The following is a 24180-nucleotide window of genomic DNA, read 5'->3' as shown; positions in this document are numbered from 1 at the left end:
GATTTGGGCTCTTGACCTTACAACATTTGCAACACTTTGTTTTTCACGAGGAGCAAGAGCCAGGGAGCTTTGCAGAGCTTTTACACAAGAGTGCAGGTGAACAGACTGGAAGATGGTGAGTCACTTTCACCAGTCTGTGAGAATTGTGCTCTGGGGCAGAGTTGAGTGTTGCTAGTAGGGTTGCCAGGTGTCCTGTTTTGAACCGGACCGTCCAGTCTTTGAGCTTTCTGTTTGGGAAACAAATTGAGAAAATATAATTGAGAAAATATAAATGTCCGGTATTTTCTAAATATGATGTAATGTAGATTGTGATTTAATGTCACGTGTGTCCAGTATTTTTGTTGAAACCATCTGGCAACCCTAGTTGCTAGAGATGAGAGGAGGGAAACTGAAGGGAGGAGATGACTGTACTCCCTCACCCAGCAATTAAGTACCTGCTTTGTACCTTTGGGTGCCTTAAAGCTATGCTTCTGTGGCTTAGGGTTGTTGACACCAGTAACCAGTCAAGAACCAGCAGGCCTCACTCTGGTTTCCACCAGCCTAGTTATTTCATGCAGGATGTCTTCAATACTCCCTTCTGATCTTAAGTCTCCCAAATCCATCTTCCCAAATTCGTAACTACTGGATACTTGGATTTTTCCCTTTGGTTCATTACCCCAGAAGGAATGAAACCTACCCACAATTATCTGTTTGCTTTGGCAAACACAGTTTGTACAACAGAGACCTGCCTAGGGTAAAGATAAATACATTTATTTAATAGAAAAATTATAGGTTCAAAGATGAAATAGTAAGAAAAAACTACACAAGTATCATATAAAGCTGCCGTCTCAAGCTTTACACTTCTATATTAGCTAAATTTCTGTTTTCTAATATGAGCAATTTCCCAGCATGCCTTCTGTGCTAGAGGATATTCAAAGTTTCACAGACAGCACCCTGCTTAGATGCTGGTTAGAGTTGCCATTTTTAGAAACTAGTTGGACTTATTCCTGGAAGTTTCATCATATGAAAATCTTTAATTAAAGATTCATCTTTAATTCTTAGGGACTCCAGGACAATCTTATAGGGTTGGCAATCTTAATATCAGCCCTCTGTTTCTGCATAGAAACCTCATTTTAAGCATTTAAAAAAAATCCCTCTGTTCCCCACCTTTCTTCTGGCATGATGACTCATGGTTATATAGAGTAGGGAGACAGACTTCGTTCTGTCTCAGTTTTCCAAGACTTTCTTTTAATTTTCCATTTTTTTATTAACTTTAATTGTCCATAATTGTGTCTTCCTGGCTGTGCAGATGATGGGTACTTGAAGTTGGTTTCATGTAAAAACTAGCCTGGGAAGTGCCCCTGTCCTGCCTGATTGCTTCATCCCGTGTTGTGTGAAGTGATGCTGTGAAGTGTGTACTTGCATCACAGTTACAATTATGAATTATATATCCATAAGCAAAGCCCACAGGTAAGTGCTGAATGTACGGGACTGGGAGATGGGTTGGAAATGGGGGGGACTACGGCCTATAATGGCAAGGAGAAAGGAGGGTCAGGGCACAACAGGGAGGCAAGATCAAATCAGTATCTTAGATACAAATGCGAGAAGTATGGGTAATAAGCAGGAAGAACTGGAATTGCTAACAAATAAATACAACTATGATATCATCGGTATTACAGAAACCTGGTGGGATGGGATGCATGATTGGAATGTTGGTATGGAAGGGTACGGCTTGTTGAGGAAGGACAGACAGGGAAAAAAGGGAGGAGGGGTTGCCTTGTATATTAAAAATGTACACACTTGGACTGAAGTGGAGATGAAGGTAGGAGATAGCTGTGTAGAGAGTCTCTGGGTTAAACTAAAAGGGGTAAAAAATGAGGGTGATGTCATGCTAGGAGTCTACTACAGGCCACCTAGCCAGGTGGAAGAGGTGATGAGGCCTTTTTTAAACAATTAACAAAACTATCCAAAGCTCAAGATTTGGTGGTGATAGGGGACTTCAACTATCCAGACATATGTTGGGAAACTAACACAGCGGGGCACAGGCTATCCAATAAGTTTCTGGACTGCATTGGAGACAACTTTCTGTTTCAGAAGGTTGAAAAAGCTACCAGAGGAGAAGCTGTTCTGGATTTGATTTTAACAAATAGGGAGGAACTAGTTGAGAACTTGAAAGTGGAAGACAGTATGGGGGACAGTGATCATGAAATAATAGAGTTCATGATCTTAAGGAAAGGTAGAAAGGAGACCAGCACAATTGAGGTAATGGATTTCAGGAAGGCAGATTTTGATAAGCTCAGAGAACTTGTAGGTAAGGTCCCAGGGGAAGCAAGACTGACGGGAAAAACAACTGAGGAGAGTTGGAAGTATTTCAAAGGGACGTTGTTAAGGGCCCAAAAGCAAACAATTCCGCTGTGTAGGAAAGATAGAAAATATGGCAAAAGACCAGATTGGCTTAACAAGGAGATTCTGCATGATCTCAAAATAAAAAAAGGAGTCATATAAAAAATGGAAACTAGGACAAATAACAAAGGATGAGTATAGGCAAGCAATACGGGAATGCAGCGGCAAGAATAGAAAGGCAAAGGCACAAAATGAGATCAAACTAGCTACAGGCATAAAGGGAAACAAGAAGACCTTTTATAAATACATTAAAAGCAAGAGGAAGACCAAGGACAGGGTAGGCCCACTGGTTAGTGAGGAGGGAGAAGCAGTAACAGGAAACTTGGAAATGGTGGAGATGCTCAATGACTTCTTTGTTTCGGTCTTCACCGAGAAGTCTGGAGGTGTGCCTAACGTGGTGAATACAAGCAGAGAGAGAGTAAGTTTAGAAGATAGGATACACAATGAACAAGTTAAAAATCACTTAGGAGAGTTAGATGTCAGCAAGTCACCAGGTCCTGATGAAATGCATCCCAGGATATTCAAGGAGCTAATAGAGGAGGTATCTGAGCCTTTAGCTATGATCTTTGAAAAATCATGGCAGACAGGGGAGATTCCAGAAGACTGGAAAAGGGCAAATATTGTGCCCATCTATAAAAAGGGGAATAAGAACAACCCAGGAAACTACAGACAGGTCAGTTTAACGTCTGTCCCAGGGAAGATAATGGAGCAGGTAATTAAGGAAATCATATGCAAACACTTGGAAGGTAATAAAGTGATAGGGAATAGCCAGCATGGGTTTGTGAAGAACAAGTCATGCCAAACTAATCTGATAGCTTTCTTTGATAGGAAAACGAGCCTTGTGGATAAGGGAGAAGCGGTGGATTTCATATACCTAGACTTTAGTAAGGCATTTGATACGGCCTCGCATGATATTCTTATTGATAAACTAGGCAAATATAACTTAGATAGGACCACGATAAGGTGGGTGCATAATTGGCTGGATAACCGTAGTCAGAGAGTTGTTGTTAACGGTGCTAAATCCTGCTGGAAAGGGATAACAAGTGGAGTTCCGCAAGGGTCTGTTTTGGGACCCGTACTGTTCAATATCTTCATCAATGATGTAGATATTGGGATAGAGAGTACGCTTATTAAGTTTGCAGATTATACCAAACTGGGTGGGGTTGCAACTTCTTTGGAGGATAGGGACATAATTCAAAATGACCTTAGCAAGTTAGAGAAATGGTCAGAGGTAAACAGGATGAGGTTTAATAAAGAGAAATGCAAAGTGCTCCACTTAGGAAGGAACAATCAGTTCCATACATACAAGATTGGAAGCGACTGTCTAGGAAGGAGCATGGCGGAAAGGGATCTAGGGGTCATAGTGGACCACAAGTTGAATATGAGTCAACAGTGTGATGCTGTTACAAAAAAAGCAAATAGGATTCTAGGTTGTATCAACAGGTGTGTTGTAAGCAAAACTCGTGAAGTCATTCTGCCGCTCTACTCTGCACTAGTTAGGCCTCAGCTGGAGTACTGTGTCCAGTTCTGGGCGCCACATTTCAAGAAAGATGTGGAGAAATTGGAAAGGGTACAGAGAAGAGCGACAAGAATGATTAAAGGTCTAGAGAACATGACCTATGAAGCCAGGCTTCATGAACTGGGCTTGTTTAATTTGGAAAAAAGAAGATTAAGGGGGGACATGATAGCGGTTTTCAAATATCTAAAAGGATGTCACAAGGAGGAAGGACAAACTTTGTTCGTCTTGGTTTCTGAGGACAGGACAAGGAGTGCAGCAAGGGAGGTTTAGATTGGACATTAGGAAAAAATTCCTAACTGTCAGGATGGTCAAATATTGGAATAAATTGCCAAGGGAGGTGGTGGAATCTCCCTCTCTGGAGATATTTAAGAACAGGTTAGATAGACATCTGTCAGGGATGGTGTAGATGGAGCTTGGTCTTGCCTTGAGGGCGGGGGGCTGGACTCGATGACCTCTCAAGGTCCCTTCCAGTCCTATGATTCTATAACCATAACCTGCATACATATCCATTAATGATTAGACATTATACACTTTCATAAAAGATCTTACTGGGTGTATATTTATACACAATAACTTTGTACACAACCAGTTGAATGAATTGCTTATTCTTTAGAGTTCAAACTCCCTGTTCTCTCTTGGTGTCTCTGGACTCTGATTGTCACACACTTTTTTAGGGAACCTGAGAGCTGCTGTGATCAACCCCATCTCTGCAAATGAAGAATGCGGAGAGAGAGACTTGAGGGACTCCTTTTTAAGGAGTAGGTTCCCTCAGGGCAGATGGAGAGTTGAGATGTTAGAGGATGGTGGTGTCCAAAAAGCACCTTACGCTGTTAAACTTGACACACAACATTTGGGGGCGCAGTACACAAAAACAGGTTGTTGCAGAATTTTTGCTTGTCTGGAGTCTTTAAGCAATTTAAAAATTATTGCAAAACATATGATACCTGCTACAGGGTATGAAATGCATAAGATACATGTAAAACAGGTACAGTCCCATTGCTTATAATGGAAGAATGTTTTCAGGTTATAGCTGTAGATATAGTGGGGTCCCTTAGCCAAGTGACCTGGAAAGAAAAGACACTGATGGGCAAGTGGGAGTCAATGCTACTTCCTGGTCCAAGGCTGCAGCTCTAGCCCCCAATGAGGCAGACATGGTTGGTGATGTTCTTTCCAGGAAGCTAGAAATTGGAAAATCATGGGAGACAGGAGAGATTTTAGAAGACTGGAAAAGGGCAAATATAGTGCCCATTTATAAAAAGGGAAATAAGAACAACCCAGGAAACTACAGACCAATTAGTTTAACTTCTGTGCCAGGCAAGATAATGGAGCAAATAATTAAGGAAATCATCTGTTAACACTTGGAAGGTGGCAAGATGATAGAGAACAGCCAGCATGGATTTGTAAAGAATAAATCATGTCAAACCAATCTGATAGCTTTGTTTGATAGGGTAACGAGTCTTGTGGATAAGGGAGAAGCGGTGGATGTGGTATACCTAGACTTTAGTAAGGCGTCTGATACGCTCTTGCATTATAGTCTTATCAATAAACTAGGCAAATACAACTTAGATGGGGCGACTATAAGGTGGGTGCATAACTGGCTGAATAACCGTACGCAGAGAGTAGTTATTAATGGTTCACAATCCTGCTGGAAAGGTATAACAAGTGGGGTTCTGCAGGGGTCTGTTTTGGTACCGGTTCTGTTCAATATTTTCATCAACGATTTAGATATTGGCATAGAAAGTACGCTTATTAAGTTTGCAGACGATACCAACCTGGGAGGGGTTGCTACTAGTCTGGAGGATAGGGTCATAATTCAAACTGATCTGGACAAATTTGAGAAATGGTCTGAGGTAAATAGGATGAAGTTTAATATAAGACAAATATAAAGTGCTCCACTTAGGAAGGAACAATCAGTTTCACACATACAGAATTGGAAGCGACTGTCTAGGAAGAAGTACGGCAGAAAGGTATCTAGGGGATATAGTGGACCACAAGCTGAATATGAGTCAGCAGTGTGATGCTGTTGCAAAAAAAGCAAACATGATTCTGGGATGCATTAACAGGTGTGTTGTGAGCAAGACACGAGAAGTTATTCTTCCGCTCTACTCTGTGCTGGTTAGGCCTCAGTAGGAATATTGTGTCCAATTTCTCCACATCTTTCTTGAAATGCGGTGCCCAGAACTGGAGAGGGTCCAGAGAAGAGCAATGAGAATGATTAAAGGTCTAGAGAACATGACCTATGTGGGAAGACTGAAGGAATTGGGTTTGTTTAGTTTAGGAAAGAGAAGACTGAGGGGGGACGTGATAGCAGTTTTCAGATATCTAAAAGGGTGTCATAAGGAGGAGGGAGAAAACTTGTTCATCTTGGCCTCTGAGGATAGAACAAGAAGCAATGGGCTTAAACTGCAGCAAGGGAGGTTTAGGTTGGACATTAGGAAATAGTTCCTAACTGTCAGGGTAGTTAAACACTGGAATAAATGGCCCAGGGAGGTTGTGGAATCCCCTTCTCTGGAGATATTTAGGAGTAGGTTAGGTAAATGTCTATCAAGGAGTATTTGGTCCTGCCATGGGGGCAGGGGACTGGACTCGATGACCTCTCGAGGTCCCCTCCAGTCCTAGTATTCTATGAAGCTTTGGTTATGTGGCAGTCTCTTGAAAGTAGCAATAAGAGATCGTCCGGAAAAGGGCTTTATTCCGGAGGATCGCACCAGACTAGACACTCTTTTCCGGCTTTTCTCCAAGCCGGAAAAAAAGCGGTGGACATGTTTATTTAAATCCCACGGGGGATATTTAAATCCCCCGCGGATTTCCCTATTCTGACTTGCCTGCTTTGCATGCCTCTTCCGGAGAAGGGGCCAGTCTAGATGTAGCCTATAGGGGTATGTCTACACTACAAAGTTAGTTCGAACTAACGGACGTTAGTTCGAACTAACTTTAATAGGTGCTACACTAGCGCTCCGCTAGTTCGAATTTGAATCGAACTAGCGGAGCGCTTAGTTCGAACTAGGTAAACCTCATTTTACGAGGACTAACGCCTAGTTCGAACTAGCTAGTTCGAACTAAGGGCTGTGTAGCCCTTTAGTTCGAACTAGTGGGAGGCTAGCCCTCCCCAGGTTTCCCTGGTGGCCACTCTGGCCAACACCAGGGAAACTCTATGCCCCCCTCCCGGCCCCGGACCCCTTAAAGGGGCACGGGCTGGCTACGGTGCCCGTGCCAGGTGCAAGCCTGCCAGCACCCAGCTAGCAGACCCTGCACCTGGCACGGCACAGAGCCACCCACCCGATGCCCCCCAGCCCACCCCCTCTTGCCGGGACCAGGCTGGCGGCTCCCGGGAGCTTGCCCTGGACCGCAAGAGGCGGGCACCTTCCTGGGCTAGTGCGGACATCGTGGACCTCATCCACGATCTCCGCACTAGGCACAGGAAAGTGGCCGTCTAGGGCAGGAGAGCTGCCAGCCTGGCCACCCAGGACCAGGTGTGCATGAAAATCAAGGGGGTCCACTGAGACCCCCGACACTGAGCCCTGAGCTTACAATGGCCGTACTGGGTCAGACCAAAGGTCCATCTAGCCCAGTAGCCTGTCTGCCGACAGCGGCCAACCCTAGGGACCCTGGAGGGGATGGACCAAAGACAATGACCAAGCCATTTGTCTCGTGCCATCCCTCTCCAGCCTTCCACAAACTTTGGGCAGGGACACCACTCCTACCCTCTGGCTAATAGGACTCCATGGACCCAACCTCCATGACTTTATCTCACTTCCCTTTAAACTCTGTTCTAGCTCTAGCCTTCACAGCCTCCTGCAGCAAGGAGTTCCACAGGTTAACTATTTGCTTTGTCAAGAAGAACAACTTTCTCTTACTAGTTTCAAGCCTGATACCCATTCCTTTCCTTTGGTGTCCTCTAGTCCTTCTTTATGGGAACTCAGGAAGAACTTTTCTGAATGCACCCTCTCCACCCAACCCCTGCTTTTAGAGACCTCTATCCTGTCCCCCCTCCGTCTCCTCTTTTCTAAGCTGAACAGTCCCAGTCTCTGTAGCCTTTCTTCATCTGGGACCTGTTCCCAACCCCTGATCATGTTAGTTGCCCTCCCCTCTCCCAGCCTTTCTCTTCCCCTCTCCCACCTCCTTTTCCCAGTCTCCCCCAGTTTTTTTCAATAAAGACACAGTCAATGTTGGAAGAAACGTTATCTTTATTTTGTACATCAATAAGAAGGGGGGCTAGGGAAGGGTAAGTGGAAGGAGGTGAGGGAGGAATGGGGTACGAGCCCCCGATGGGGAGGACTGGGCTGGCTCTGCGGGCTTCTGGGGGTGGAAGCTCTCCTGCAGCCCCCCAATTACTCCCTCTCCCCAGATGGCAGCCTGCGGCAAGTGCAGCCGGGCTGATGGCCGAGTGGTGTGATGTGCCCAGTGTGGGCACTCAGGGCACTCCAAGCCAGAACTTCTTTGCAAGCGGGGCACCCCTGAGAACTGTCTGTCCGGGGTGGGGGTCGGGACCCTTTAAGCGCAGCCCTCGGCTAGCCTGAAACAGTATCTCCATGCTCTAAGTCCTCCTTTTATGCCCTGCTGGCACTGCTTCCAGCCATCCTTAAGCCCTGTTCAGAGTCCACTCAATGTGGACTTACTAGTTCGAACTAGCAAAACGCTAGTTCGAACTAGTTTTTAGTTCTAGATGCGTTAGTTCGAACTAGCTTAGTTCGAATTAACTAATTCGAACTAAGTTAGTTCGAACTAGCGCTGTAGTGTAGACATACCCTAGGTTATTAATAGGTGTCTTTAAACTCTGATACCAGAATTAAATCTGCATTTACCAACTTTATGTGGCAATCAGTTCCTTGTTTTACCTTTTGTCTCAAAGAGGCCCCTATTATAGTTAGCATCTGGTACATCAGTTACTGGGTGAGCCTGCAGAATCTCCCTAGCATATCAAGATTGTATTTATATCTTTAGTGAGATCTTGTACCATATTCAGATTGCAGGACCGACTGTAAAAGAGTAGTGTAAAGTGGACATAGTAGAAATGGTCTGTCTGAGCCACATAGAGAGAAGAGGTTGCATTGAGCCTAAGCCTGCAAAGGTAGAGGCTGTTAAGATTTGGCTTGCTGTCAAGACCAGAAACAGACACTGTGCTTTATTGGGATATCAGGATAGTACAGATTTGTTCCTCGCTTTTGCTCCTTGACTGCTCCCATCAACACAGAATACAGAATGGGTAAATCTGAACAAGTGGATTGAACTGAAATGTGTCTTGTAAACTGAAGAGAGCCATGCATGAAAATTCAGTTCTGGTAAACCCAGAGTTTGACAAACCTTTTGTGTTTTTCACAGATGCTACTACCACTGTGCTAGCTGATGTGTTGATGCAAACAAATCCAAAGGGGGAAGGTATCTGATTGTGTAATTAAGTAAGAAACTATGTAGCTATTCAAGGAGAGTTTCACCATTGCTTTGACACTTTAAAAAAAACCTACTATTTGGTTAACCATATCTGTTTGGGCTAACCCAAAACCTCTCATCTGGTTCCAACAAACAAAAAGGTCTAACTTCCTATTTATTAAAATGGAGTCTGGAGGTCCAGCATTTTGACATGTTGGCTATTCATGTTAAAAGGAGTGCATTTGATAGCAGATGTGCTATCCTGGAAGGAAATATGAAAATGTTTCTAGAGCACTAGGTAGATACCTCTGTTCCATTAATCTTTGAAGGAGGGGAGAGGAAGAGGGATGTGACAGAGGAGCTATTTGTATCAAATTATAAATTCTATTTTTGATTTTTGTGTTGAATACTTGTCTAAATTTCATCATCATCAACAACAACCATGGGCTCAACGCCCGTTGGTGTCCAATGCCTCCCTCACTATTTTCTTCCATCTTTCCCTGTCCAGTGTGGAGTGGCTTAGTTTCTGTAGACTAGCTCCACACCAATCTACTATATCATCTACCCATTCTCTGTGGGGTCTGCCTCTCCTATTCAGACCCTCCATTATGCCGAATATCAGGGTCTTAACTTTTCGCTCATTGTTTATTCTGCAGATATGTCCGAATAGCTGTAACTTCCATTGTATAACCTTCTGCAGTAGGTTCTCTTTTGGCTATATCTTCCTATATAATTCCTCGTTGATGAGCTTCTGCATCCATCCCGTTCTCAGGATCATTCTATAACAACTCCTCTCGAATGCCAATATCCTTCTCTTTGAATCTTTCATTATCACCCATGTCTCACATCCGTACAACATGCTGCTAAATACACACGTTTTCAAGATACTCAGTTTCGGTCCTAAGCTAATCGCTTTACTTTTCCAGATCTTATCCATCGCCTTCAAACTCACTTTTGCTTTTGCTATTCTAGTCACTATTTCCTTCTTACAGTCTAGATCATATGTCATATTGCTCCCAAAATACATGAACTTCTTCCAGAGAGTAGCCCAGACCAAGAAAGGTGTTTTGACACCTGGTTGAAGAACTGTTAGTGCCAACATGTCTACACTATGATTTATGTTGGCAAAAGTTATGTCACTCAGGGGTGTGGAAACACCTCTAAGTGACATAAGTTTCACCAGCAGAAGTGGCAGTGTTCCCAGTGCCGTGCTGTTGACACTCGTTTGAGGTGGTTTAATTATTTTGATGGGAGAGTTCTTTTCATTCTGCAGAAAGAGGCTACATGAGTGACCTTACAGTGGTGAAGCTGCATTTGGTACAGCTATGCCACTGTAGGTTTTTAGAGTAGATATAGCCTGAGAAGCCATCAAGACTGCAGTCTAGACCATTGACTTTTTATGGTCCTTCAAGTACTTGTCCGTTCCCATGTTTGTTCTACATTGGGGATCACAGATAGAAATGGGGGCTGGAGCACATGGTGAGTAGACAGAGTGTCTGCTTAAGAGTGAGGAGCTAATCTGTGTGTAGGAGCTGACTCTCACTACATGCAAGGAAGATTTACAGGTGAAAAAGGGCAGGAGTGTCATTGTGCAGCCGGAACTGCTTATGAATTCCAGACTCACAGAACAGATTATATTTAAGATTTCCTAAGGGGTCCATACCTTCATCCAATTTTTTTTTTTAAAATAGGTTAAAAACTACTGCCCTAAGGAACAGTGTCCAACAAGAGATGTTAGTCTGGGAATGTGCCCTAAGGTCTCAGAGCTAGAAATAGTGATTGGTCTCTGCCCATCCTTAGCTGCCTGGGAAGTGTATAGTACCCAATGAGTGAACCCAGCTGCAACAGATGGATGTCTGTGCAGATGGTATTGGGCTAAGTTTGTATAAAACAGTGGTAATATGAAAATATGAGTGAGAATGCATTGAGAGTACAATTCTCCCAGGTATGGTGGCCTGTTTAAGATCTTTCACGCCACCTAAACTTCCTGTTAGAGCTGTTCACAAAACCAACTATACTCCCTGTATGCTGTACAAGGGGACTTCACACTGGTCCCAACTGGTCCCAAATTCTTTGCCAACACATTTGATCTGAAAACACATTCAATGGGGCTACTTGTAATCTTTATTGACTGAAGATTTTCTGTAGACTAAAATGTTTCAACTCTAAGTGCCTGTGCAACCTTAACATCAAAATAAAAGTGGTTCAGAGATTTGATGCCATAGAAGAACAAGAGTAAGACACATATAGTTCTGACTTATAGAGAGAGAGAGAGTAAAATGATTGCAGATTATACATTTTAAAGTTTGGTTATGGAGAAGGATACTTTCTAATATTTATGTTAAATACTTAAAGAACATTATACAGTGTATTTTAAAATATTCCATCAAAAACAACTTAATGGTCTTTTTAAGCAAAGCTTGAATTAACTGTTGAAAGTGAATCTTCAAATAAATAAGATTTTCATGTAGAGTTGATAGAAATCCTGGTCCTATTGATGTCAATGGGATTTTCATTAGGGTCAGGATTTCACCATCGGCCCTCTATTTCACTGTGCTGGGAAGCAGCAGTCAATATATGAAGAAAATAGAGCTTTGACTCTATAAGTCAAATAGAGAACATTTTCAGGATGCAAGGATGTTAAATTGCAGTTATCTGGCTAATCGTGTAGTTGATACAATTTGTGTCGACTACGTGATTAATCGATACAGGCTGATCTGCAGAGCTGAAGCAGGACTAGCTCCCGGAGCCGGCTAGGGCTGGGACTGAGGAGTCCTGACTCATGCTGGCTCTGGGAGCCCCCCACACGTAACTCAATATTTTGCATGTAGTAAGAGCCTCTGGGCTCTTGTTTAAAATGCAGAGACATAGCGTCCTGAACCAGCGTGAGCTGGGACTGTTTGGTCCAGGCTTGTGCTGAGTCCAGCAGCCCCTGTCTGCGGCAGACAAGGCTGGCTGCAGTCAGGGGCTGCTGCCGGAGTGGCCCCTGCACACAGCCAGAGACTGCTTGGTGGCAACAGCTCCTTTCTGCGCGAGGGGACAGGGGGGCCGGCAGGGCAGCTCTCAGCTCTCTGATAGAGGCAGCAGAGCAGGGCAGGCAGCACCATGGAGACCGTGCTGGAGGGAACTGGCTTTTAAGCCAGCTCACCCCAGCACCGGCTTCTTGCTGCCTCTTGCTGACTTGACTAGTTGACTACTCGCTAAAATCCGTATTAGGATGTGGATGAAATGAAGGTATAGGATTTGATGAACACTATTTTAGCATATACAGAGTTTTCCATATAATGTAGGTGTTTGTAAGTGCATTCTAGGAACAAATAAAGTAACAAATCATATCAACAGAAGGCCATGTGATGCATAATTCTGTCTGGTAGTGTGAACCAGAATGTACTGTTCAGTGAGAAGGCCAGGCAATTGACCTTCACTCTGGATGAGGCACATCCTATCGTTAACATCATATTTGTGTTTTCAGATCAAATGTGTCGGCAAAGCATTGCTTACAGATATCTCCAAAAAAAGTAATGTTAATACTGATGCAGACCTCTGTCAGCAAATCAGCACCATATTCTGTAGTATTCAAATAAAGCTGAATCATCAGTTTATCAGTTTCTTAAAATCAAAGGCATTCCTGTGTTATCTTTTGTTTCCGCTATATAAATCAATTAATGGAAAGTAAAGAGTGTGCTAACTTTTGTACATGTATATTCTTAATCAACAGGAATTTTTTCTCTCTACTTTTTGGCTCATTTAAATGTAAGTTAAGATATTAAAATGTGATTGTAGTATTTTAAGGTATATCTCCACTGGGGTTTCCCTGATGAATCATTGAGATGAGTGGGTGGGTAATGCAAACTGTCTCAGTATTGCTTTTTGCAGTATGTTGCATTAATGCTTGCTTTTAAAGTGTGTATGTTGCGGGGTTGGAAGAAAGGGTGAGGGAGACAAGAATCAAGGTAAAGCCTCTATAATAATGATCTGGGAAACCCCATTCTAGTAAGATGTGGAACATTTAAAGTCTTTTTCTATTTTAAGTATTACAGTATTTATCTTAAGCCATCAAAGACTGCAAATACATATAAATGCACACTTTATGCTTTATATCTTTTGTAGTCAGTTGACTTTAGAGGTGTTGAACCATGTATGGATATGATGATGGAATAAATTTTTCATATGAGTGGGATTATAACCATTGAAACAATCATTACTGAAACCATATACCTTTTTTCCTATAACTAATGGTAAATGTATGCCTATGGAATATATTAACAGTTATTCCTCTGATTTTGACTTATTGTTAAAAATATTTAGATGGACATATATTTAACCATGATCTGTAATGTATGTTGCCTGAATATGTCAATGAAGAGGGATAATTATGTCTGTCTTATGCGAGATATGCTGCCATTTGTGAAGCTGCATTTATGTAGAAATGGCAGAAAAAAAGGTATATTTCTTAATAAATCAATGGTAAATTACAAGTTTCCTGTACCTACCTTGGTTTAAAACAGTGGTTCCCAAACTTTTTGGCATCATGCCCCCTTTTTAATTTTTGAGAAACCCTCACCCCCCCCCCCCCTCCCATAGCAGCAAAACTTGTTGAGCAAAAGAAAAAAAAAAGGCCGGGACCGAAAAACAAAAATAGCAGCGAAACTTTGGTGGAAGGGGAAGCTGGGTTGCCTCGTACCCCCTGCCCCCCGGATTTTCTTCATTCCCCCCCCAGGGGGCACGCCCTCCAGTTTGGGAGCCCATGGTTTAAAACATAGAATGCACTTGTTTCCTTAGAGTTCAAAAAAAGTTACTGCTTCTGTAACTGGTTGAAAAGTGTAAAGTTTTTGTTCATCTGTTCTTCCATGCTTGTTTTTTTTCAAACATATATTTCCATGCTAATTTTTTAGACTCAATACTTGTCTTGTGTATCACTGGGTTAAAGTGAATTACCATTGAGTTAATAGTGCTTTGTTCCATACCTTTAACTATATACAATTCAGATCCTTATAAAAACAAAGGAGTCTTGTGGCACCTAAGAAGCAAACAGATTTATTAGGGCATAAGCTTTTGTGGGTAAAACCCACTTCATTACACACACATGCACACACACCCCTCTAATTTCCACTAGAATTCATCTAATGTGTATATATATAATATATTAGAAGCAATATTATATTTGTGACTAGTGGTTAGCATGTTGGACACCACGGCCGTAGAACATTACAGTTCCATACACTTCACATTTAATCTAATGTGAACAACTATTCTGATAAGTTAAAAACATTTGATAGCTTAGTCTGTCATGTTGATTGCAATTCATTATACCATCACACAGGAATCTGAAGTCAAATAAATTGTTAGATAATTGCTAGTTCATTTATTTCCTAAGTGATACTTCAGTCTAAATCCTCAGGTTTACATGGCATCACGTAGTAACTTATTATATATTTTTACTCCTGCCCCCAGAGACTGAGCCAAGCCAAATGCTGATTTGGCCCACAGCATAACTTACAGCAGTATCAGGGCTGCTCTAAATTACAGTGGTTTGAAACGACCCTAAAAGAATGTTATGTCAGTTGGGACTATAAGGGTATTGTGTGCTCCAGCCACATTACCTTATTCTTCCCCACATGATGCCGGGGCTGAACTGTGAATGGGAGGGTGTGGAGTTGGCAGTATGGTCTTGTAAGTCCACAAGTAATTTAGGGTGAATCTTTAGCTGCCCATTTAGGAATTTAGCCTGGGCAGGATCTGACTCCTTATTTAGTCTTCTGCAGCATGCATACTCTCTTGCTGACACTTGAGTCATCACTTGATTGTGCCCATGTGGAGTCTTATTATTAGACAATATTTTGAGGTGGGAATTGAAATTATTGGGAGAAATGTTTCACAGTGCATGTGTCTCTTGGGAGACGTCTGTACTGCACCCTTCTTCCGCAAAAGCTTACACAAATGAAGAGCAGAGTAGAATATGGTTGTGCTTCATTTGCATAATTAATTAGGAGCAGTTTTTGCGCAAAAAGCTTTTGTGCAAAAAGGAGCTGTGTAGACAAAAAAATTCCTGAAAAAATGAGGAAGAACTGCTCTTGCACAAGAGGGGGTTTTTGCACAAAAAGGAGCCGTCTACACAGCTTCTTTTTGTGCAAAAGCCTCTTGTGCAAAACCAGCCCCTAATTAATTATGCAAATAAAGTACCGCAATATGCTAATCTGTGCTTCGTTTGCATAAGCTTTTGTGGAAGAAGGGTGCAGTATAGACGTAGCCCTAGCGTGTGTGGGTATCCAGTATGACTACATACTAGTCCTGTTATTGCTTATATAACAGTCACTTAGGACTTAGGTCTTATTGCAGGTAGTAGGCTCTTATTAATATGTGTCCTGAAAAATCTGCTACTGGATCTGCATATATTACTTGCAAGAAAGCAATTTTTTCAAGCTACACAGTGATGCACTCCTGAGAACAAAATCAAGCCATTAGTGTAACATGCAGAATTATTGGCTCCAAAGAGCCATCCTTGAAAGAGAAAGCACTATAATGAGAGTGTGGAAACAGATATATTTTCTAGTACTTGTTTTTTTGCTTGTTTTTATTTTTAAAACGGGAAAAAAGAATACCTGGAATGATTTATATTTAATTGAGGATTGCATGCCATCAGATAGGGTAAATGTTTTCAGACCATTTATCATCAGTGGCTTTTCAAGATCTCTAAGGAGTACATAGTACATATTTACCTTAGCTTGGCTAGGTCAAGGGAAATAAAGCAAGAATAATAGATGCAACTGTGATATGTGAACAAAACTGGAAACCTTGTAGGCAAAATATGAGATAAATGTCTTCGTCTGACCTCCATTGTGTCTTCATAAATTTGCAAAAATTACAAGCTATTTTTTAAAAAAGAGAGATTATATTATAATCTATTTTTAAAACATTGGATTACTTGGCTGGGTTTTTGATCATTTCTAAATTATATAGTTTTTCAGAGCAGGGGCTAATTGCATTTTGTGTCGCTCATTATTTAATATGTTCTGTTTTACTAGCACCTTTAAAAATACCAGGTATAGGTTTCTAGGTTATGTCTTTTATGAATTTGTGTTTAATATATGTAACTGGTAAAATACATAGAGCACATGACACTAGAATCCTCCTAATGCTGGTGAGTGATCCTTTGATCCGTTCTTGATTTGTCTTGGGGTTTTCCCCGTGCAAGACAGTTGTGCAAAAATGTTTATGTATCATGTCCTCTTTGAAAAACTGACTGCTGGTTCTGATTTTTCATTTTTGCTTCTTTACAAAGTGAGATCTACAAACACCAGGTACACGACGTATCAAAAAGCCTTGGCTACCAAACAGAAAATTAAGGCATAATTGAGTTTTTTCCATCAGAAGAACCCTACAAGGGTTCATTTTGACATTTTAACATTTACATAGAATTTAGTTTTATTAACAAGCTTAAAGGTAGTAAGACAAGTATAGAATAACCTAATTGTCAGTAATCTTAGCCCAGACGGAAACTTGAGAACTGAAACAAATTTGAGCTTCAGTATGTACATTCTTTATCACAGTAGGGAACATAAAGAAAACTGTTGCAAAATATTCCAAATATAACCAAAGGGTACATTGTTGATTCAGCAAAACTAGGTGAAAAAATGGTTTCATAATTAATCTGATGAGGAAATTCAATCAGATATTTTAGGAACAAACTATTGTACTACCTCAAGCAGCTTGTAAATTAACGTTTACCTTGATTCTTTTTTAATGAATGACTTACTCAGTGGAATTTATGACATTTCATGTATCTTCTTTTCTTCTGAGTTAAATTTGCAAAATGCTTCCTTCCACTCCTTTTAATTTGTTTTTTTCCCTTCTTGTCTGAAAATATTTATTTGCTAAGATTTTTTTTTCTTCTGTCTTTACATCTCATCTGAAAGATGGCAACTCCAGCAGTATCATAATCCCCCAAGACCATCCTGGGCCATTGATTCAGTAGTGACCAAAGAATTTCTTTTAAATTTAACTTTTTAACTCTGAATTTTGTGCTTTTTTCATTAATTTGTTTTTTTGATAGCTGAAACATCCTTGCAGGTTTTTGTTGTTGTTGTTTTTAAATCCTTGATTACTGTAGGTACTTCCAACATTATCTCCAGTTTAAGTTTAAAGACTTTGGTGAAGAGTTATAATTTAGGAGCACCATTTCCCCCATCCCTCCATATCAGAGTTGCTGAAAAGATTAGGGTCACAACTTGTGACTACTGGAAATTGTGGGTCAGGGACTGGGCGCTTAGTGTAGTCATACAATATATAACATTGGCCCAAAGCACAAAAAAATGCATCCTCGGCCCCCGATAGTATGCTCTGAAATGGAAGTTATCAGAGCAGCAGTTACTGCTGGTAAATACCCAATCATGGTTTTGTTTTTAACATTTTTATTCAATGGAGTATCCCTAAGCTTCTACAGAGCAGCTTTTTATCATCCTACAAAGGTGACTCATGAATCAGATGAGCAATAGTCACAGGGTTTTCACCTTTCTCTTAATGTTGGGCCATGTGTTTAGCTTCCTGTGTATCAGCAGGCCTGTGAGAGAAAGTTTGATAGCTTCCTTAAATCATAGCATGTTTCTATGTCAGCCATTTTGGAGTACTGAATAATGCAGTTTGTGTCTTGTTTAAGATCTGCGAGTGTCATTTTAGTGATGATCCCAGTAACCGAAGGAACAGAGTCCTGGAGATACACTCCAACTGAGTACCCCAGGTTGCCCCCAAACTTGTTTCTTGTAAATCATTTTGCCAGATTACTTTTTATTATGAAGCAAATTTGGCTGAAATGTGTTTGAAATAAATGATTGTTAGTTTTATATACCATCATTCAGGAGTTAAAATAGTATGTACACAGACCTTAACTCTAAAACAGGAAAAAACATATTTAAAAAAACCTTTTATAAAATAAACAATTTTCAAATGCATCATATTTAAAAAGCCAGTAACTGAAATTCAAAAAGCAACTATTTACAGACTGAGTATATTTTAGTTATTAGTAACATGCTAAATAGCTAGTTTTTATTGGAACATAATTATGATACCTTTTTACCATAAACATTGTTAATTAGTCTTTTTAAAAAATTAAATTGATTAGTATGACGAAAGTATTACATTCTTATAAAAATGAATTAATAGGCAGAAATATGGTAATGTGATTTTTTCTCATGATCCATGTCTAACTTAAACATAAAACTTACAAAAAAAAAGCCTTTGAGAATAAAGGTTTGTTTATTTTTCATTTTTAGAATTCAAGAAGATTTGAAAAATGTACAAGTATGAGCATTCTTTTAATCGAAGCATTCTATGGTGGTTCACACAAGCAGCTGGCAGATCTTCTACAGGAAGAGATAGAAGAATGTGTCCTTTACACACTCCCTGCAAAGAAATGGCATTGGAGAGCACGGACTGCTGCCCTCTATTTCATGCAAACTGTGCCAGCTAATGCTAATTACAGGTAAAGTTAGTAACAAATAATCTTTCAGGTCAAAGTATGAAAGGGTTTTCAACCAGGTCTCTAAAATGGAGCTTGCTGGGGTTTTGCATACAAAATCATGCATAAATACAAATGAGTAGTCAGGTGAGATATTAACCTTGTTTGTGGAAAGTTCCAGGCATCCTTTTAAAAGCCTCTAGAAAAATATTGGTTCTATCTCTCTAACACTGCAGAATCTCTATCTTAAATTGTGATAACTTGCCACGATGTAAGTATATTTCTTTTCAATTCTCTAATGAGTTTAGAGCTGGCAGCTGTTGAGACTGAAGTACTATAGTTCCACAAATCACCAGTGTAATGCATAGGCACTAGCAGTGCACCTAAAGGAATCAGAGGGAGGGTAGTACAGTATTTGACTATTCAGAACTTGATCACTGTAATGTTACCATATGTAAGGATGTTTGTTTCTTTAAAGACACAGGACTCGAATTCTGTGAAATTGTCCCAAGCAGAGCTCCAGTAAATATTTTCATCACCCCTGGAAGTTTCATAGTATGTTGGTGGGGAGACATGGGGAGCTCTGGGAAATACTCTGAGAATTTAAGTTCTGTGTGGAAACTTAATAAGTTAACCCTGAATTCAGACCATCAAACTAGATACATACAGACCATCAAGTGGCCATTCTATAGTGAAAACTTCCAGTCATTTATGAACTTGCTGGTCTTAAAATCAGCCATTCATCAAGCCCTCTCACAGTCAAGATGATGTCATTGTTATCATTTTATTGACTTACACAAAAGCCTTCCTGCTGCATAGTATCTAATAGCGTGGACTTCTGCACCAAGACCATAATACAGACTCAGTGGATCTCTGTCAGAGTGCAGATGTTTGTACAGATCCTAGTTGAGAACTGGGGCTAATGTTTGCAACTTCCAGTGATACCAAGTAAAGATATTAGACACAGATGGAGAGGAGGATGAGTTTTGCAACAAGTATCCTGTGCTGCATATTATTACATATTACATTAGATCAATCACAAATGAACACCTAACATCTTTAAGCAGGAGCAGTATTTGGCTGGTTGGCCCGTTGAATGAAGGGAATAGTGTTTATGGCTGGGGAGAAATGGGGAGATGAAAACTGTTGCAAAAGGGTCAGTACGATCATTGACTCGTCCCTGAGGAACGCAGGGTTTGAAAGGGACAGTCTACACCTGAAATATCCCTTTTACATGGAGCAGGCTGAAGCAGGACCCACCCTTCCTAACATTAAAGTGGTAAAATATTAGGTTTGGTCAAAACCTGCTGTGGGGTAGCTCATGTAATGCCCTTTTCTGAGGAGTCTGGGAAGGAATTTTTCCCTTACTATCATATTGGCTTGGGTGCAATTGGGGGTTTTTTCATCTTCCCCACAGTAGGTTCATGAAGGGATCATTTGTGCATGGCATGAAGTGTGGTTGGCCTTATGTCACAACTTCTTATTTATATGTATGGCAGTTGTTCAGTGCAGGTAAAGATATACAGGGACTGGATAAAAGGCTCAAAAAAGAAATTAAAAAGAGGTGTTCAGTAAAGGAACGAATGAAGAGCAGTTGGGGACTCCTGTGATTGGCATGGGAGTAAGCCAACCCCCCATACTTATAGTCCACCTTAACCCTCCTTTAAGTGGGGGTGGATGATAAGATCCTAGCAATGGATTTGCTGGAGAGACCTAGATCAGAAAAGAAGGGAAATTGCTAAAAGCCTTCTGAGTAATTGCAGAATAAATATGGGGTTACCTGCACTGTACACTTTTGTCTGCCAGAGTGTCCTAGACATCTAAAAATAAAGTTGCAGCTGGATTAAACCCATGATTGGGATAGCTGGACAGTTGTGGAGCATATTTTAATCTTACATCGTTTCTGAACAGTTTGAATATATTAAATACTACTGCAGAAAATACACCTGTATGAGGCTTTCTACTTGCTTTCATTTGAAATAAACTGCTTCCAAATTATTGTAAATGGGTTTTTACTCTGTGTTGCTTGAGGCATTTGAGTGGGTTTTCCATTACTCTTCCTTTGCCACAATTTTATTTTGGAGGAGTATATATATGACAAACTGTTATGTAAATTTCTTCTGCATCACAACCACAGCCTCCAACGCCTCACAATGTTATCTATGCTCCTTCAAGGTCAGCAGCCCAAGCTGTCCAGCACTAGCTGTATTAAACTAATCAGACATCATTCACAGGCATACACTTCATTAGTTTAACTTACAGTTACATTGACCCAAGATAACTTAACTCCAATTTGTCAAGTAACCTACATCTTAAGAAAAAAAATACCAGCAGCTTGAAAACTTGCTCAAAGTTAAAAAACTTGCAATCTGTCATAGGCTTATGTGCAAATATAACCTTCACTGACAACAAATAAATCTGAACTAACCAACAGAGCATCTTAAAAGGAGGGAAAGTGTTTTCTTTGTCACTGTTTGATCACATAGAATCAAATAATCAAAGTTCATAAAGATACAATATTAAAAAGGGTATGTACTGTATCATTGTGTGCATGATAAAATAATCGGGAACAAGTGCAGATGTGACTCATGAGAGAAAAACTGATTAGATGTACTTTCTATTTTACTTCCACATTTTCTTATGTTTAGTTTGTAATTAAATGAAAGAATAAATGCATCCATCTGCCGTATAAGATTGACTCCATTTTCTCCTACTGGACAACAACCTTGATTTTGTTATTTCTAGTTGACTGTCATGCAAACACCCATGTAGCAAATGCTCTGCTTCCCATCCAGTAGTAAATTGTCGAGACTCTGAATTAACAGATTGAAACTGCACTCTGGAAACTTTGAGAGACATATATTTAGAAAGAGATTTTTTTCTTAGCTCTAGAGAGGTGATTGAAAACATTACATTTGTATATACAGACACTATTTGTGACTCTGCCCTAAGATCAGGAATTGCTTTTACTTCCACATGCTCGTTAAGTAGAAATCAGTAACATTTCGTAAACATTGTGCTACAGTGAGTATCCAATGAAATAGGAGGGTTGCATATGTTTGAAATCCAGAATCACTTTGTAATTGTGTACAGTTTTAACTGCTCTAGTCTGGCACTCTTGGAACCTGACCGGTGCTGAACCAAAGAATTTGCCAAACCATGGGAGGCCAATATCATCCAACAGCATTACCAACACTTCCATGGTTTACTGGGCTCTTAGAAGATATTTAGGGGTAAATTAGGGGTAAATAACAGCACAGAATACTGAGAGCCAGAACTAATGGCTGTAAACAAACTTTATGGGATCACAGCTAACTTGGCCACACTCATGATAGGTGGATATCCAGCTAACTAAAATTATTCCAGACCATAGATGTTGCTGGATTAGAGAGGTTCACCTTGTATTGCCAAAAAAATTAATGTTCTTTGTCCCTTTATCTTTCAAGATACATCATCTATTCAGGGTGTTGATGTTGATGTAAAAGGGCTGCCCAACAATATGGTATAAATCTATACAGCACTAGTATGTGCTCCTGAGAATAATACTGCTGTTGCTAATCATGGAAAAAGAAGCAGACCAACTAGTGCTCAGATATTATTAAAATAACTAAATAAAAGTATAAGAAATGTTTTTGAAGGAGAGCATGAAATAGTCTCAGGAATGCTGGATTTTAAATATAGAAGTATTACTGTGACCAGTCAGGTTCAGTGGTAACGATTTGCTTTTCTTATCGGAGAGCAGACATGCAGTCTCCTGAGGAAATCTTAAAAGTTGAATCAGTCATAAGCAATTAAGCTAGTCTTATTGTTTTTAATCCAAATTATATATTGTGTGGCCTGGTGACCAGGTAGGTAGTGAGCACCTTGTGTTTTCAGGAAGGACCTCTGGGAATCATGTGGAAATAAAAAAGGTTGAAGAGATGGTCATAGAGATGATGCTTTCAGTTTTCATAGGGTAAGGCATACTATGTAAAAGCCCTGGGGTTGTTTATTTGCAATCTATATGACTTACCAGACACAAAGAATATGTGGTATTCTTATAAATAAAATGCAGTTAATAATATAAGTGGATGATTTTCTACAGAAGGAAAGAAAAAGGTAGATATGCTTGGCTCAGTTAAGTGCCATGAAGCCAGTGCAAATCTTCATTCACTACCTTAATGAAATACAAAACCTTGATGAGGATCAGGCCAGGAGAAAAAGCCATTGCTTTATCCCAAGTGGACTTTGGTAATAAACCTAAAGATGATTGATGTACTAGAGCAGTGGTACTCCACTTTTAAGAACTTGCTTGAAAGAATTGCTTTGCAGTGGCCTATATGATCATTCCATAAAGTGCTGACCAGACCTGAAATGTCTGAGGGCACGTCTAGACTGTTATATTTTCAAAAGAGGATATGCAAATTATGTGGGAATTTGCATATCTTCTTCTGATTGCTTTTTCAAAAGTGGGTCTTTCAAAAGTGAAAGTAGTCTGGATGCAGTCTTTTCAGGAAAAAAACACCTTTTTCGAAAAACCGCTCTTCCTTAAAAAAGGAAGAAGAGGGGGTGCTTAAAAGCAGCAGTGCCACGTGGAGCCTGGGGTCAGACCCTGGGCTACATGCGGTGCTGTCGGTTTGAAATGTAGCATGCAGCCCGGGGCCAGCTCAGGTGTCCCCAGGCTGCACATGGTGTTTCAAAGTGGCAGCGTTGCGTGGAACCCGGGATCTGCTGGGAACTCCCCCTGCTGATCCCAGGCTCCGTGCAGCGCTGCCGCTTTGAAATGTTGCGTGGAGCCTGACACTGGGGTCCCCGCGGCATTTCAAAGCAGCAGCACTGCATGGAGCCTAGGGTCGTTGACCCTGGGCTCTATGTGGTGCTTTAGCCTTAGAAGTGTAGCAGTAGCCCTAGGCACCCTATCAACTAATTGAATAGTTGATGCAAACTGTATTGACTATTTGATTAGTCAGTTACTTGCAATTTAACATCCCTACTTAATTGTAGACAATATATTTCTTCACTTCTCCTCCTCCTCCTCTTCCACTTCCTGCCCTCCCAAGGAAGCAGAAGAAATTGTACTTTTTTGACTAGTCCCCCACAATTTTCCCCATTTTGTGTCTCTTCTCTGTTTGAGTGGTAGGAGTGGGGCATTTCTCTATACTACTCTTCTGGATTCTGAAGGAAAATGCGGACTCTCTCTTGAGATTGAGATGGATCTAGTGATTCTTTCCTTCACTTTTGCAGTGGGAGGAAGAATACAGTTTCCAAAAGGCAGGTTCCAAACTGCACAGTCTGGGAGGTGCAGTAAAAGGGCAATTATGAAGAGCAAGCTTCTGTTTTGATTTCTGCATTTGAGCATTCTCAATGTCTTTCCCAATTTCCTAACATGGGGAGTGGCTTTTTCCTGGGCTAACTCAAAATAAATCAGTCAGAGGAGAAATTTTGTAAGGGGATATATATGGTCAGCTTTTCTCTG

At 40.7% G+C, this 24180-nt stretch overlaps 1 protein-coding gene across 5 annotated transcripts in view; it reads left to right on the top strand.

Moving 5' to 3' along the window:
- Nucleotides 1-24180, top strand: part of QTMAN (queuosine-tRNA mannosyltransferase) — a 338255-nt gene that overhangs the window by 79536 nt on the left and 234539 nt on the right. For 4 of the 5 annotated variants that reach the window (XM_075933319.2, XM_075933320.2, XM_025191037.3 and 1 more), the window contains exon 2: nt 18541-18749. The exons of the other annotated variant lie outside the window; for it this stretch is intronic. In XM_075933319.2, the coding sequence (XP_075789434.1) occupies nt 18571-18749 (179 nt within the window). In that variant the 5' untranslated portion in view covers nt 18541-18570. The remainder of the gene's footprint in view (nt 1-18540; nt 18750-24180) is intronic. 5 annotated transcript variants of the gene reach the window in all.

The sequence above is a fragment of the Pelodiscus sinensis genome, chromosome 7 (genome assembly GCF_052426305.1).
Source record: "Pelodiscus sinensis isolate ZL-2025 chromosome 7, ASM5242630v1, whole genome shotgun sequence".
In the NCBI taxonomy this organism is placed as follows: Eukaryota; Metazoa; Chordata; order Testudines; family Trionychidae; genus Pelodiscus; species Pelodiscus sinensis.
The sequence above is the reverse complement of the archived record's forward strand: the minus strand, read 5'-3'. Positions and strand labels throughout refer to the sequence as shown.